The sequence below is a fragment of the Pteropus alecto genome, unplaced genomic scaffold (genome assembly GCF_000325575.1).
Source record: "Pteropus alecto unplaced genomic scaffold, ASM32557v1 scaffold146, whole genome shotgun sequence".
Lineage (NCBI taxonomy): Eukaryota > Metazoa > Chordata > Mammalia > Chiroptera > Pteropodidae > Pteropus > Pteropus alecto.
The window spans coordinates 5,577,978-5,594,767 of NW_006442107.1; the positions used below are offsets into that span (position 1 = coordinate 5,577,978).

The window sequence follows — 16,790 nt, forward strand, 5'->3', positions numbered from 1 at the left end:
CCGGATTAGAGTTTGATCAAGGAGAGGATGTTTCTCACCGAGTAATTTTAAGATACGTTATTTTATTTCATTTTTTAAAATTATTTGACAAAGCCTCTGTTTCTTCATATGTAAAATAGGAATGTTAATATCTCATACAGTTCTTGGGAGCACGTAGTACAGCACTGTCCAATAGAAATATAATGCAAGCCTTACATTATCAATGTCCTCATAGCTACATTTTTAAAAAAGTAGAAACAGTAAAAATTCATGGTACTTTAATATTTACCTAATATATTCAAAATATTTCAACATGTAATCAACATTTTTAAATTATTGGGAGCTTTTACGTTCTTGTTTTCATGCCAAGTCTTTCAAATCCGGTGTATTTTACACTTACAGCACCTCTTTTCGGACCAGACACATTTCAAGGGTGTAACAGCCACATGCGGCTCCAGCATTGGACAGCACACGTCCAGACGAGCTAAGCAGACACGCCCTGCCTGCAGTGGGCAGGGAGGCAGGTCTTAGCCAGATGGGGTGGAGCTTCTTGGAAATCGTTTTTGGGCCTCACCGGCTCCCGTAGGAGAGCGCCGGCTGTGGCGGTGCCACGTCCCCCGCGGCGGCTGCAGGAAAATCAGTTGGGCGTCTGGTCGGTTCCCGGCGGTCATGGCCTTTACTCTGTACTCGCTGCTGCAGGCGGCCCTGCTTTGCGTCAACGCCATCGCCGTGCTGCACGAGGAGCGCTTCCTCAAGAACAGTGAGTGGGTCCGCGGGGCCGGGCAGAGGTGGCGGCAGAGTCCCTGGGGCGCGGACCAGAGCCAGGCCGCGTGAGGGGACTACCAGGGCCAGGACAGACGAGCCGCCAAGAGCTTGGCTTTTGGGGCCTTTCGTTGCTGGGGGAAGCCGAGCCACTTTCTTCTCACCAGGTTTGAATCCAGCAGCGGAGTAAGGATTGTTTAACAGACGCTCACTGTGTGCAGGGCCTTGCGAGTGGGAATGGGGGACGGTACGGAGGCGTGCCAGCGACGCCCCTGCCTGCAGTTAGTTTAGGTTAGTAGCTCGATGCACTTTCCTGTGACCACTTTTAATGGTCAGAAACCTAGGTCTGAGTTTTCAGTTAAAGAGAAAGGAGTGTGGCTCATTTGGAGCATAGGTAATTAGGAGAATAAACTCACAGAAGGCCATAGGGGTTCCCGGGCTTTGGGGCTAAAAGGAAAAGGAAAGTGTTGGTATGATCACGACATCCAGTCACCAGTGTTCCAAGGAAAATTTATCCAGCCCAGATTTTTGGATGCCTACCATGCTCCAGGAGCCGTGCTACGGTCTAAGAGTACAAAGAACAACAAACGATTTCTGCTAACCAGGATCTCCGTGACATCCTGGGCAGGCCACTTCTTGCTGTGTGAGGCAGAATAGAGGCAGGATACTGCACGATGTGCATCATTTGTTGCAGTATACCAAATATATCTCTGAATCACTGAAACTAAAACCCGTGAATAAGTTTGATTCATTTTATTCCTTAAGAAGAGATTTATTGAGCCCAAATTATGTGCCAGGCCCATGAAACAGCTAGGGTTACAGAAGTTACCCTGCCCTCCTAATGGAAGTTAACCCAAGTGAAATTGAACAAGTAACAATAAGGATGCAGAATATTATGAAAGAGAAGTGCAGGGAGATACTAACCTGTGAATCTGTGAAAGTTTCTTGGAGGAAGTGTGTCTAACCCAAAATTTGATAAGTGAGTAGACATTAACTATGTGAAGGGGAGAGGATGTAAGAAATTGGGAGGGTAAGAAATAAGAGTTGGTATGAAAACGGCAGGTGAAAATAAGGCTTAAGCAGGACAATGACATGACCAGATTTGTGTTATTGGCAAGATTTGTGTTGTTTGCAGTATGGAGTACAGATAGAAAGGGTAGATGACCAGATGTGGGAAGCACCATCCCGAATAGGGCCAGTAGAGATGCTGGGTGTACTATCAGTTGAGTGGGCATAATAACAACAATAATAATAACTAATACTTAATACTATATGCCAGGATCTGTATCCAGTGCTTTACATATATTAACATGTATAACACTGTCGATAACCTTGTGAGATAGATAATGTTTTCAACCCCACTTTACAAATGGGCAACCTGAAGCATAAAAGGGAGTAGGTAACTTCTAAAATCACACAGCTAGAAAGTGACAGACCTAGGATTCAAACTTAGTCTGACTCAGGAGTCCATCTCTTCATCACTATACATATAGAAAAGTAGAATGGGTCATGTCATGGGTTGAATTGTGCTACTCCCCCCCCACCCCAAAGATATATTGAGCTGCTAACTCTTGGTGCCTGTGTATGTGACCTTATTTGGAAATAGGGTCTCTGCAGGTATAGTCAAGTTAAAATGAGGTCACCCTGGATTAGGATGGGCCCTAGATTTAATGAGGTGTCCATATAAGAAGAGAGATATAGAGACATACAGACTCACAGATGGGGAAGAAGGCCATGTGACAACAGAGGCAGAGACTGGAGTGATGCAGCTGTGAGCCAACCAATACCAAGCATTGCCAGTAACTATAAGAAGCTAGGAGACAGGCATGGATGAGATTATCACTCAGAGCCCCCAGAAGGAACCAATTCTGCCAATATTGTGATTTAAGACTTCTGGACTCCAGAACTGTGAGAAAATAAATTTCCATTTTGTTAAGCCACCCAGTTTGTGCTGCTCTGTTACCGAAGCCCTCCCAAACTGTTAGAAATCAGAAGGTATTTTAAAGTTAGAAAAGGCAAATGTTTATGGTTTGGACATTGGGAATGTGAAAGGAAGGAAAAAGTCAAAGACCCCTCTTGGTTTTCTGGTTTAAGCAACTGAGCGAAGAGTCGTACCTTTATGAGTTAGTACTGGAGGAAAATTGGGGGAGTCGGATGGGTGGATAAGAAGATGAAGAGATAATGAAATAAGTTTTGGACATGCTGAGTTTGTGAATATATCTGAGATATGCAAGTAGAGATGTGAAATTGTCGGACTTAAATCCGTAGAACAAAGCAAGAGCCAGGGTAGGGATTGAACTTTGAGTTTGTCAGCCACAGATGATAAATGAAACCATTGAAGAGATGAAATTGCTCAGGGAAAGAAGAGTACAAAGAGAATTGGTGACCAGGACAGCCCTAGAATCTCTTCCAGTATTTAATGTTTAGGTAGAGATGGAGGAGGTGACAGGAGAAACTGATGAGTGAGCAAAACAAAGAGATGAGAAAATCTAAATAGTGGAGTTTCACAGAAGCCAAGGAGCGTTTGAGAAGAGATAGTACAACTGTGGAATGTTTCAAGAAGCCAAGAAAAATAAGGACTGAAAAATGTCTTAAGGATTCAGGGTAGTAGAGGCCATCAGTGATTTTACAAGAGCAATTACAGTAGTGGGTAAAATCCAGATTGGAATGGGTTGTGGAAGTAAGTGGACAGTGGTGAAACGGAGACAGCAAGATTACCCAAAGTTATCACTACATTAGAGGAAATGAAAAAAAAAGTAGCGGGAAGAAGATGCCAGGATGTGTTTTATGGTGGTGGTTTTGTTTTTAGATAGGAGAAGCCTGAGCATGTCTCAGCAATGACAGTGAGAACTAGGCAGGTCTCTTCAGCAAGTCAATGCCATGGCAAAAATGGGGAGAGAGCGACCACTGAGGCAAATATACACAATATAAGAATAACAAAAGTAGGAGAGAGGGAGATGTAAGGGAGATACCCATATGCAATGCGTGCATTTCGATTGAATCCTGGTTCGAACATGTCAATTGTAAAAGACATATGGGGAACGTTTGGTGAAATTTGAATATGGACTGGATGGATACTGGATGATATTAAAGAATCACTGTAAATTTTGTTAATGTGATAAATTATACTATTATAGTATAGTAGGGAAATATATTACTAGTAACTTAAAGTATTCAAGCAGTAAAAAAGATGAAGCATGTATAACAATTATTAAATCTGAATGATAGGTATGTTTAAAAACTTTCGTAATTAAAAAAGGAATTGCTAATAGAAAGAATCTAGTAGTGAGAGAGAAAAGATATGGGAGAGAAGTAAAGTAATTTGTAGCCTGAGGATTCTGAGAGGTACAAAGGGATGGATTCTAAGGCACAGATGGAGGGTATGGCTTTAAATAGGCGGTTGGATACTTTCTTCATTGGAAAAGGAGGAAGGATTAGCTGGAGAAGCAGGAGATTCCTAGATTTGGTGGCAAGAAGTTTTTCTTCATTACTTTTAACAAATGAGCAATCCCTATGAGCTAGGAGGAAAAGTTGCAACAATATCTGTCTCATATATCTTGCAGTAGAACAGATTTTTAAAAAATAATTATGCAGATAGTTCATGGAGCCTGGCATAAATGCTTTGAAGGAAGAGAACTGAGTAAAAACTGTGGGAATGTAACCTGGTTGAATCAGGACAGTGTCAGTTCCTAAAGAAATAACATTTCAAGTCGAATTCCGAATTAGGAATAGGAATTAGCCTATTGTAAGGTACCTTTAAGATTCCCAAGTGGAGCTGTCATGTAGGCAGTTGCAAATATAGGTCTTGTAATAAATCATATTAGTAAAATAAACAAAAATCACACAATCATCGCAGTAAAAACATTAAAAAAAAAAAAAACAAGACAATAGCTATTTCAATTTGGAAATGATCTCCCGGCATATTCAACAAACTAGGAATAGGTGGGTGCTTCTTCAATCTGATAAAGAACGTCTAGGGAAAATCCAGTTAAGGTTATACTTAATGATGAAAGACAGCGTTTCCCCCAATTAGGGATAGAACGATGTCCTCTCTTGCCCCTTAGAACATTGCAGTGGAGATTCTAGGCAGGGCAATTAGATGAAAACTATTTCGTTTGCAGGTGACATAATCTTTATATAGAAAGTCCTAAAAAGTCACTAAAATTATTAAAACTAATGAGTTCAGTAAGGTTGCAAGATCAGTAACAAAAATCTGTTACTGTTTTTCTACACATGAACAATCAAAATGAAAACAATTTCATTTACAATATTATCAAAAAGAATAAAGTAGGAATAAATTTAACAAAAGAAGTGTGAGTCTCATGAAAACTACGAGACATTTTTGAATTAAAGAATAAAGGTTTTTAAAGATAAAGAACACGAAGACATCCCATGTCCATGGATCAAAAGAATTAATGTTTTAAGATGATAATACCAAACAATATTGATTTACAGATTTAATGCAACGTCTTTCAAAACCCTAGCTGGCGTGTGTGTGTGTGTGTGTGTGTGTGTGTGTGTGTGTGCGCGTGCGTGCGTGTGTGTGTTTAAACTGACAAGTTGATCCTAAAGGAAATGCAAGGGACCCAGAATAGCCGAAAAAATGTTGAAAGAGAACAAAGTTGGAGGACTCATGCTTTGAGATTTCAAAGTTTACTACAAAGCTACAGTAATCAAAACATGTGGTATTGGCATAAGAATAGACATGTAGAGCAATGGAACAGACTTGAGAGTCCAGAAATAAACCCTTACATTTATGGTCAATTGATTTTTGACAAGGGAGCCAAAACAATTCAGTGGGTAAAGAATAGTCTTTTCAACAACTGGCACTGGAACAACTACATATCTATAGGAAATAGAATGAAGTTGAACCTCTCCTTCATACCAAACATAAAAATTAACTCAAAACCATAGACTTATAAGCCGTAAGATCTAAAGCTGTACAACTCTTAGAAGAAAATATAGGCATAAAGCTTTGTGACTTTGGATTAGACAAAGCCTTTTTGGATACAACACCAAAAAGCACGTGTCAAAGAAAAATTACATAAACTGGACTTCATCAAAATTAAAAACTTTTGTGCCTTTAAAAGACACCATCAAGAACCAAGAAGACAACCACAGAATGGGAGAAAATATTTGCAAATTATATTTATGATAAGGGACTTCTATTCAGAGTATATCGAGAACTATTACAACTCAATAATAAAAGATAAATAACCCAATTAAAAATTTTGCAAAGGATTCAGTGGTCAGCATCATTAATCATTAGAGAAATGCAAGTCAAAACTATGATGAGATAAACTTCACACCAACTAGGATGACTGTAATAACAACATCATAATAATAAGTGTTGGTGAGGTTGTGGAGAAATTGTAACCATCACACATTGTTGGTGGGAATGTAAAGCAGAATAGCAGCTTTGGAAAACAGTAACAGTTCTTCAAAATGTTAAACATTAAGGGTTACCATGTCACTCAGTGATTCCACTATTAGGTGTTGCCAGAGTAATGAAAACAGTCATAAAAAGAACATGAATGTTCATAACAGCGTTATTTATAATAGCTGAAAAGTAGAAATAACCCAAATGTCCACTGACTAAGAATAGATGACTATAATATGTGGTATATCCATAATATGTAATACTACTTGTCAATAAAAAGGAAAGAAATATTGATACATGCTATATTTGGTGAACCGTGGGTGAACCTTGAAATCATTATGCTAAGTGAAAGAAACTCTAGTCATGAAAGACCACATATCATGATTCCATTTGTATGAAACGTCCAGGATAGGCAATTATATAGAAACAGAAAGCAGACTAGTGGTTGTTTGGTGCTGGAGGGTCTGAGGGCATGGAAAGTGGTTGCTCATGGGTACAGGGTTTCTTTTGGGGGTGATAAAAATGTTCTGAAATCGAGCATGGTGATGGTCGCACACCTCTGTGAACATACTTTAAACCATTGAATTATATACTTTAAACTATATGGTAGGTGAATTATATCTCAGTAAGTCTGGGTTTTTTTTAAACCACACATTAGAAAATTATTCAGACAGGTATTTATTACATCCAGTGCTAATTATGAGTGATACAAAAGAAACATGAAACAGTGTATTAGTCAGCTCAGGCTGCGAAAACAAAATATCATTAAGCAAAGTGAAATCTTGTTTCCTGATACTTGGTTCTTCCATATATAACATAAAGACTTGTTTTCTGTCTTCAAGTTTAAGAGTTAACGTGTCAGAAATTAATTAAACCCTGTCGTCATATGAGATAAAGAAAAAATGTATAGTCATATGAGATATGACAGGTGGACCTGAAATAAGGACAAGAGAAGGACAAATTGTAGAGACGAGGGCATATAAGTCTTTAGAAGAATGCGTAAGGCAATAAAAAATTAGCAGGTAAAGGCAAAGAAATAATGATTTATAATATCAAGAAAAGACGTACAAGAAGGTAAAAGGCTCATTTATGGAAAGTGGGATAATTGGCTACATTCCTCACCTCAAAACTGAGAAATGATAAATAATCAAAGATAAAAGGTGTGGCCCTGCTGGCAGGATACAACATGCTCTGAAGGCCTAACCAAGCTGTGGCCAGGTTTAGTTTAAAATTTCTCCCATGTAATGTAGATAGTGCATCTCAGTTACATTGTCTTTATACTGACATTTAAGTTGGATGTTACAAATTCTGAATTGGACCAATTATTCCACTTGACACTGCTTTAGTTTTGTTTATTTTTTCAGTTCTGACTTGAAAATGTTTTGTTTGTTTAAAAAAAGAAGAAAAGAACTATCTGGTGTCATAACGGTCATTTTTACTGAATTAAATGCCATGAAGTAATTATTAGACTATAGTTTATTTTATAAAATGAAAGTGAAAATGAAATGAATTTTTGCTGCTTATCAAAAGTAAAAAATATAAAGTATTTAACCTAGTATTGTTTTTACTTTTAAGTCATTACGACTTTATATTTTATGTCTTTAACAAAGGCTCAAGGTAATCTTTTAGGGGATGACTAATGAGGGAGCAAGGTGAGTGCATAATAAATTTTAACACAGCTAATCATTTTTATATTATGCAGTTGGCTGGGGAACAGACCAGGGAATTGGCGGATTCGGAGAGGAGCCAGGAATTAAATCTCAGCTAATGAACCTTGTTCGATCTGTAAGAACCGTGATGAGAGGTAAGAAGAAAAACCAGCGAAGCACTGTTAAGTTTTAATTTTGTGATTTGATTTAACTAGCAAAGCTTCCTAGTGTGAATACTACCACATACCATCTTTGTAGTGGGAAGTATTTTTTCTCTTCAACCTGGCTTTATTGCTTAAAGGTTATTGGTTTCTTTCTTAGTTTGCCTCTTATTTCTATCTAAGCCAGTAGATGAAAATGGAATGCTCAGTGGTATAATCAGATTGTATGTTACCTCACAGAGTTGAAAGACAATGATGATCTTGCCTTTTGGAAATTCTCTTGCTTCCAAGTAGTTAAGTCATCTAGAGTCCTATAAAGGCTCTCAAGAGAAAAAAGTCCCAAATCTGCTGTTCTGTTAGAAAATATTCTAGAGCAACTCAAGAAAGAAGAGTTCAAACCTTTTATTTAAAACCATTAAAATTAGGGTCTGTCTCTCTCTATCTTTATGTTGTCTTCCTCTTTTTTGAGCTGCTTTAATCACAACTTTGGATATGATAAGTTTATTCTTAATTTAGTGATGAAGCTATGGAATCTTCTTTGCACTGTATTTCTAATGTCAAGTGTCGCTGGCAGCCATAAGGGTCAACTTCTGCTTAAGTCCAGTGTGTTGCCTTGTTCTCAGAGCTGCACCAGCACTATCCACAGATTTTTTCATATTGACCTAGTTGTACCAGTGTGATCCTTATCCCCAACCACACAAGCCCTCTTTAAAATTTTGGATTTTGGATCCAGTGCATGTTCGAATGTTCCTGTTATAAGTATTTACAACATGATGATGATGACTTATTGTTTAAGTATTTCTATCTTTTCTGGATGCTAGTAACTGATCGAGTTTTTTTCTGATATTTTCTTTATAGTAACGACTTTTTTTTCTTTGCAGCGCCCTTGATAATAGTAAACTCAGTTGCAATTGTATTACTTTTACTATTTGGGTAAAGATCAATGGAGGAAATGGAGACTCAGAAGAAGAGATGCCAGTAGAAGTTATTACTTCGATCTTTATTGGAATATGCATATCCTAGCTGGCTGACCTTGGACTTGACAAGAATATAAACCTGAAAATAAAACCAGAGTCCCCTATTTATCTGATTTTTTAAAAGTTGCAGTTATAGTTTCATTATAAAAAGATCAGATAATCAGAGGCAGTAGCTATTCAAGACTGGAATATATTTGATTGCTGACTGTTAATAATAAGTTCATGCTTTGGTGAAGATTGTTAAAAGGTACAGCACTGTCACTCTGTGTTTTTAGAGTTTTTTCTCTCTCACTTCTCAGGGATGAATTTTTTCGCAAAGTTTTGAAATTCCTAGTGACTTAGCTATGATGTGAGAGTGATTATCCTCCTAGATAAAATTTAAATGTTGTTTTTTAAAGTACTACATGGGAAATGATAAAAAGGTAATTTGGATAATTTTATTTTGAACTCTTTGGTTAAATATTTTTGCCTATATATTGTCTTGGTTATGAAAAATTCAAATTGATGGTAACTGTTGAGGAGCAATACTCTGATTTTAGGGAGAATTCTAAATTTATAAGTCAGATAGTCACCTGATGATTCTGTTTTTGTTTTATGTTCTTTTCATGCATTCATTATTTTACTAATGTATCTGAGTGATGAGGCCAAATCAGTGTCTACATATATTCATTGGTAGAAAAATTGTGTAGAAGAGTCTATGCCCTTTTTACAATGATGACTTATTTTTTAAAATCAGCATAAATATTGGCCTGCAAGAGCAATTCTAAACAATCACAATTAAACTGTACTGTGTAAGAAGACTTTATTGTGAAGCATTTACCTCTCCCAAAATTATCATGTTTCAGTTTCTTGGAATAGCTTATTAAGGGGTGTGATTCTTAATTCTTCATTCTGTCTGTCAATAGGGCATTCATGCTGGATAAGTTATTTTTTGTTTTATTTTTGTGTCTTAAACCATCCCATATTTGCTCATCCCGTAATACAATTTGATGCAGAAAGAGTAAAACTATGTAAATGTTTTTTTCTGGAAATTATCAGTTATAATATTTTAAAGGGGGTGGAAAGGCATCTTTGTTTATAGGAAAAGATTTGTAAATAAAGTTAAATTTCCAAGTCAAGCACTTGTTTTTGTACCTTAGTATATATACCTGTCAGTGTTAACAAAATTCTCATTTTGTATGTAACACTTAAATATGTTCTTTGCTGTGAAATCACTGAGCACAGATTTAATGAAAGTAAACATTCACAATCCATTTTATTCTTCAGTGAATTGAATTGCTGACATACATCAAAGTGACTCATGAGCAACTTTTATTCTATGACTTCAGTTACTTCAGAAATTTTAAAGCAGGTATTGAATGCCTGTTGACCAACCCTGAGTTAGAGATAGATTCTCTCTGGGTTGTGGGCTTGCAGCTGAACCAAAGAAATGCACCAGGGATTCATAGTTGATTACTTGGCTGATGTAGGTAACATATTTGGCACTTAGAGGCAGTGTTCTTACAAACAGCTGATGCATGAGTCTAAGCTTCAGCCACTGAACAGATTAAAAAGCAGCAGTTAATTGAGGGTACTCCCATTTATCCACAGGCTATGAGCCATACAGGAACTCTAGAAAGAAAAGAGAGACCTTGTCTTGATGCCATTTTCATGTAAGATTTCAACATACCTTCATGCTCATTTAGTGTTGGGATACTGTCCAAGTTCACACTCCACTGGGGAGCAGTCAAGCAGGGCAAGCTCAGAGTATTTTGTAGCAAAGCAGTTCTGAGGAAAGTGAAGCACTGAACATCAAAGTATTTCATCTCTGGAGGCCACTTACACATTTTTGGCTTTAATGTGCCTGAAAGAAGGTACATAAGCTCTCACAGGTTAACCCTGGTTTCCCCAGAGCAGTTGTGATTTGGTAACCATGGTACCTTGTTTTAGTAGACATTAATTTAAGTCTGTGTTTCCTGCCCACCTCTTCCCCCTTAGCCATTCTCTATATTAACAATTTGTGATCATTCTGGACTCCAAATATCCGTGACGTTTATGGTCCTGTGTATTCTGGCCCCGCATCTGTATGCCTCCTACCTGTTGTGAAAGATCTTGGCTCTAGTCTATAAATATTAACCAGATTCATACTCTAATCAAGTACACTGATTTTCAAACTTTGTTAACAGCAGAATGAGACCTTTAAAGGTGTAATAACAATTGTAATGCTTCAATATCTAAAACAGATTAGAGAAGGTCCATTTATTTATTTTTAGTTGAAGCAGGGATTGGGCCCAGAGGCCCACTGTTCAGCCTCCACCAAACTCTGTCAAGTTTCCTAAGGCACTTCCACAAAACTACAACTTTTCAAAACCATGGTTTAAAAGGCTGTCTTAAAAACTCCAGTTTTAGATAACAGTATGCACGGTGATCTGTGTTCTATAGATATATGTAATCACCTACACATACATGTTTATGTACTCATCAAAAGAATTGAGAGAAAGCAATATATTTGAGTAGTAGAATGGCTAAGGGGGAAGAGGTGGGCAGGAAACAGTAAGCAATATATTTGAGTAAGAAGCATAACCTTTTATCAAATGACTTAAAATTCTTAAGACTTTAGTTGTTTTTCATTGTTTCATTTTAAAAAATGGTCAGTAACTTTCAGAAGTCTGCTCCAGGTGATACATATATATTTTTCCATCTCTTTCATTGAGGGGCACCTAGAATCAAATGTTAGTTTGATTCTAGGTGCCCCTCAATGAAAGAGATGTTCTCCTGAAGTAAAATGTTTTTGGTGAAATGAATCACTTTCTCATTGACTTACAGTTTAAAAGTTATTACTACTAATAAAATTTTGATACCAAGCAAAATGGAATTCTTTTTTGCTAAAATTTTTCTTGGCCTCTGATTGGTCATGAGATATCAGATACTGTGAAAACATTCTGTGCAAGGACCTGGGACACACAGTGGGCAATGCCCAAGGGTTTTAATAATCAAGATAAGTTTTGGAATCCTTTTTGTTTCGGTTCTGATACTGCTTTCTTTTTTTTTCCCCCCCAAATCAGCCCCTCCCTTTTGAGGTCTCATCCTTTCTTTACTCATTTGGCCATTTGGCAAGCAAAGCCATTTGAGTCTTGATTAGAAGGAAGATATCAGTCTTCCCAATATTCCACATCATAATGAATGACACCATCTATTATACTACTCAGTTGCCAAACCTGGAACCAAGTAGTTATCTTGATGCCTTCCTCTCCCTTACCATCAATCTAATCTACCACCAATTTCTGACTGTTTTACCTCCTAAAGATCTCTTGACTTTGTCTTTTTTGCTTTGTTTCCACACAATTCAAGCATCTCTCTTGTAACCCTGCAGTAGCTTCTTATCTGGTCTCACACATTTGGGCACCACTCCCATCCATTCTCTTTAGTGCAGACAGAATAAGTATTTAGAGAAAAAAAAAAAAATGCATGTCTTAGTAGTATTTGCTTGCTTAAAATCTTTTGGCGGTGTTTTAATTTGGTCAAAAACAGGCTCCCAGTTCTAAAGGGGAAACTAGGAACAGGTTCCTTTTCCTTCAACCAAGTAGGCCCTTACACAAAAAACGAGACTTAACAAATATGAGTACAACAAAAACAACCTCTGGACCCAGTGGAGGGGAAAAGCAGAGGGTCCCTAGTCCAGGGAAGAAAGAGTTATAGCTCGCAACATGGCTGACAGCAGCACTGGGCAGAGGTGACCTTGGATGGTGTTCTAGCAGCTTGTGAGTCTCAGGTCAAGGGCAGAGCAGCAGTTTTGTCAGAGTTCCATATATATGAACCAGGGTGTGTATCTATTATGTCAGATTGCTCCAGAGTTTTTCATTTAGTTATTTTCATAGAAAGTACATAAAATGACCACCTCTGCACACAAGTAGTTTATTTGAAAGGTAAGTAGAGATCCCCAACGTGTGTCGGGGAGGGGAGCAGTGAGGGAGGTGGTTTTACGTATCCCAATATATTACTCCCTTCTAGATGACAGGCAAGGCCTGTGGTAGCACTCTCTAAGAGAGGTAGGGTGGGAAATGACAGTGTAAAGTTTTGGGATAACTGTTGCAGGAAAGAGGAACACCACCTGAGGTCGTGGTTAATAGCAGTTAAGTGCCAGATGCTATTCAGGTAAGAAAGCAGGACCGCAGAGATTGAGTGTTTCAAGGAAAGTATCTAGGAGATGACTCCTGAGTTACTCCTTGGGAATGAGGGAGAAGTCGCAGCAAAGAAAGTTATTCAATGAAACTTGGTTCAACAATGGTGCTGTGGAATGGGAAAAAGCTACTGGGCAAAGGTAGAGGTTTTTGTTTTTCCTCTTGCATCTGGGCCCGGCAGGTCGCGCCCTGGAAGACGTGGGTGTCAAGAACAACTCGTTCTCCTTGAAGGCGGTGAAGGAACAGGAGTAGACCCGGTACTGGTTGTCGGGGACTGGGAGGAAATCCTGGGCGGATGGGGCAGAGATGGACGGGAAGAGGCGGAACTTCCGGTGCGGTCCTGGGTTAGGTTTCCGGCGTCAATCTGGCCGCTGTCTCGAGTATTCTGGACTCGCTGCGAGGACGCTGACGACGCGGCTGTGCTGACTTCCCAGTTAGCGGGGCCTTTGCTGAGGACGGCGTGCGGAGCCGGGGTGAGGAGCAGCTCTGGGACTGGTGACCTCTCGCTTGTCTGGAGGCTGAATTTCTTTGTGAGAAGGCTCAGGGACTTATTTTCTGCGTCTCTAGGCCATTCCCCTCCTGGGACACGGACCAACGCGCACGCCTGCTCCGTGAGGACTCCCCCCACCCACCCCCATCCCTCCCGACGGACACTGCCCCCTAGACCGCGGAACTACCTAGCGTGCGCGGAGCGGGGCGCAAGGCACTTCCGCCCGGCCGGGCCCTGGGTGCGCGCGGGCGTTGTTTGCCAGAGACAGGTCGTGGCTCTGGGATGGTGGTGGTTCATCGGAACGCGTCCTTGGGCTGTGTTTCGAAGCTGGCGTCCCTTTCGGTCAGTCTGGCGTTTGCCAGGCCCTGGAACTTGGGCTGGGGCAGAGTGTAGTTACCAGTCCTGAGGCCCTTTCCCACCCAGGAGATGGGCAGAGATCGCTGTTGAGTTAGTGCCGAAAGATTCTTGTTCTTGGATCCTCCCACTAATAGACGCCTGGATTCATGAACTTAGTTAATTCAGAAGTTTATTGAGCGCTGAATAGTACAGTGGAAAAGGCAACACAGTCGGGATAGTGATTAAGTGTAATGAGGTCTTGCAGGGGGATCCTGGTGTAGCCGTGGAAGAAAATGAGTTGGACTCAGGAGTCCCAGAGGAAATGATTCTTATCTGAGACCCAAGAATTAAAGGAGTTGGCCAAGGGAAAAGAAGTTGTAGGGGTCAGGGATGGTGAAATTCAGGGAGCAAAAATGGTTTCAGACAAAAGTCCAGCGATGAAGGAGGTAAAGTATGGTACTCTTGGCCGACTGCAGTGCCATAGAACGTTGGTGAGGGAATATAGACAAATGAGTTGGAGAGGTAAACCAGGACTCTATGCCAGTGTTCATCGTTCAGACTTCGTACTGAGGGCATTGGGGAGCCACTGGAAGACTTTTTAAGTGGGGAGTAACTGAATAATAATATCATTTAGTGCATACAGTGGTTCTAGACTTTTTTACTGGAAGCATGTAGGGAAGAAAAGAGAATTTTTACTACCCAAGGGCTATGGGGAAGCATATTCTGAACAGCCCTAGGCTCCCGGGAGAAAATTTTAATTGAACTCTCTTGTATTGTATTAAATATTTATTCAAGTTTTCAATTGTATGCCACAGTATATCTTTATTTTTGTATAAAATGTTTTCTCAAATCCTCAAGTTATACTAAAGCTTTAGGACAATGCATCATATTTATCCTGTGATTTTTGCAACCCTTGCACATCCATCATGTACCCTCCCTTCCATTTTCCCTCCCCCTAGACATGCATAATCCAGCCTTTTTGTGTGTAGAACACTGTTCACAATACATGTATCGTTTTCTTTAATCTTATCAACCATTAGAGGTGGGTGTTATTCTTTCTACAATGAAGAAACAGGCCTAGAGGTTAAGAAAATTGCCCAGGTTCATACAGCTAGTGAGTCGAAGTTCACATGCAGGCGTGTACAACTCCCCAGTTCTTGTCCTTCACCACTGCACCATTGCATTTCAGGGAATGGATTTGGGGCTGGAAATTGAAGATTTGAAGCAGAGATGGCATTTAGGAAGTTGTTGAACTAGGCTAGATGAGAGGTGATGATTCCCAAACTAAGTTTTAGTAACAATAGAAGACTGGATTCAAGACTGTAAAGGAGATGGAACTGACACGATTCTCTGGCAAGTGACTGGATGGGAGGAAGGAGTGAGAGAGTCAGGTGGGTACATCTGGATTGATGGTGCTTCCATTCACTCGTAAAGATCAGGAAAAAGCAACTTTGAGGGCAACAAGGACTTGTTGGATTGTGATGCCCTTGGGATATTCAAGTCAAGATGTCCTCTAAAGTATCTTGAAGAGTTTCTTTTAGGATCAGAGATAATCAACTTTGCATCGAATATGTACCAGTACCTGTTGTTTATGATTCTTCTAAGGTATATCCCATATAACTTGTTCAGACTATGGGAGATTGTGGGACATGGACCCAAGATAAACAGAAACATGGCCTATCTTTATTTTTTTTAACTTTTTAAAAATTAAGTTTATTGGGGTAACATTGGTTAATACGATTATATAATTTTCAGGTGTACTTTATAATTTGACATCTATATATTCTTTTGTGTGTTTACCACCCAAAATCCAGTTTCCTTCAGCTACCGTATATTTGATCCCCTTTAAAGCCTTTTCTGAGGGTGATACTATTTTACAATTACATGTTTTTGAAAAAAAAATCTTTATCGTAATATTGAATAGTTGTTTTCCTTTTGATTGAGCAATAATTGACATATAACCTGCTAGTTTCAGGGGTACAACATAATGATTTGATATTTGTGTACATTAGGAAATTATCACCATGATAGGTCAAGTAAACTTGTCATCATACATAGTTAAACATTTTTTTTCTTGGCATGATAACTTTGAAGATCTCTTAGCAACTTTTGAATATGCAATGCAGTTATTCACTATAGTCACCATGCTTACCCATTTCTCCCACCCAGTTTCCCCACCAGTGTGTTCTCTGTATCTATAAACTTGGGTTGTTTTTTTTTAATTCCACATATAAGAGAGATTGTAAGTATGATACAATTACATCTGATACAATATTAACTTGTAGTTCAAATAACAAGTATTATAAAAATTCAGACAAGAAAAGAGATCATGGCAGAAGTGGTCAAGGCCTATTGTGGGGCTAATTGAAGAAGTATATTTTAAGATTTGAGTTACATACCTCAGTTTTGTTCTTCTAGGCCTCAGGCAGTCACTTTTAGATATGTAATACTCCAAAAGAACATTTTAGAGTTTAAAAGGTATGTTCTGTGGAATTGATAAAAACAGCATTGTGGGCTTTTTGAATGCTTTTGCGACATTAAGCCTATGTGAAGGCTTCAGTAAGGATTAAAATTATCAGTTTTTATTATGACCATTTACTGGCTCTGGTTGAACAGTTTTTAAAAAACAGTACACTCCTGTTGTTTTTCCAATCTTGTTTATATTTTGTGAAGCCTTGAGTATTAGCACTTTTTATTGAATATTAGACATCTCTCACAAAAGTTAGGTTTTAAGAGAAGCTATTGTAGGTTTTTCTGTATGTAAAAAGAGAATGTTTTGTCTGCATTTTGTGCAACCTTATTATCTTTTGTGGTCAGTTGTATTTTAAGTTAAAGAATCATTTACCTGTTACACATCCAAATATAATCTTTAGGAACAGCCTATTCTTTTGACTAA

General features: G+C 38.8%; 2 protein-coding genes across 8 annotated transcripts in view; both read left to right on the top strand.

The window, feature by feature from the left end:
- The first annotated feature begins 546 nt into the window (after nucleotides 1–546).
- Nucleotides 547–10,029, top strand: IER3IP1 (immediate early response 3 interacting protein 1). The gene is made up of 3 exons (XM_006919922.3): nucleotides 547–739; nucleotides 7,824–7,925; nucleotides 8,813–10,029. Exons 1-3 carry the CDS (start codon nucleotides 649–651, stop codon nucleotides 8,866–8,868), a joined length of 249 nt encoding a protein of 82 aa, XP_006919984.1. The 5' UTR covers nucleotides 547–648; the 3' UTR covers nucleotides 8,869–10,029.
- Nucleotides 10,030–13,385: 3,356 nt separating this feature from the next.
- The window catches only part of HDHD2 (haloacid dehalogenase like hydrolase domain containing 2), a 34,046-nt gene continuing 30,641 nt past the window's right edge, over nucleotides 13,386–16,790 (top strand). For 3 of the 7 annotated variants that reach the window (XR_003042582.1, XM_006919923.3, XM_015595740.2), the window contains exon 1: nucleotides 13,386–13,541. The gene's annotated coding sequence lies outside the window, so the exon portion shown is untranslated. Of the gene's footprint in view, nucleotides 13,542–13,785; nucleotides 13,901–15,083; nucleotides 15,286–16,790 lie in introns of those variants that run through there. The other 4 variants (XM_015595736.2, XM_006919924.3, XM_025038621.1 and 1 more) reach the window with 4 other exon arrangements.

Excerpts from the sequence above, each read along its gene's own strand:
- IER3IP1 (XM_006919922.3), top strand. The coding sequence starts at position 649 with ATGGCCTTTACTCTGTACTCGCTGCTGCAGGCGGCCCTGCTTTGCGTC. Across the intron at positions 740-7,823 it reads GGAGCGCTTCCTCAAGAACA|TTGGCTGGGGAACAGACCAG; the intron begins GTGAGTGGGTCC and ends TATATTATGCAG. Across the intron at positions 7,926-8,812 it reads TGTAAGAACCGTGATGAGAG|CGCCCTTGATAATAGTAAAC; the intron begins GTAAGAAGAAAA and ends TTTTCTTTGCAG.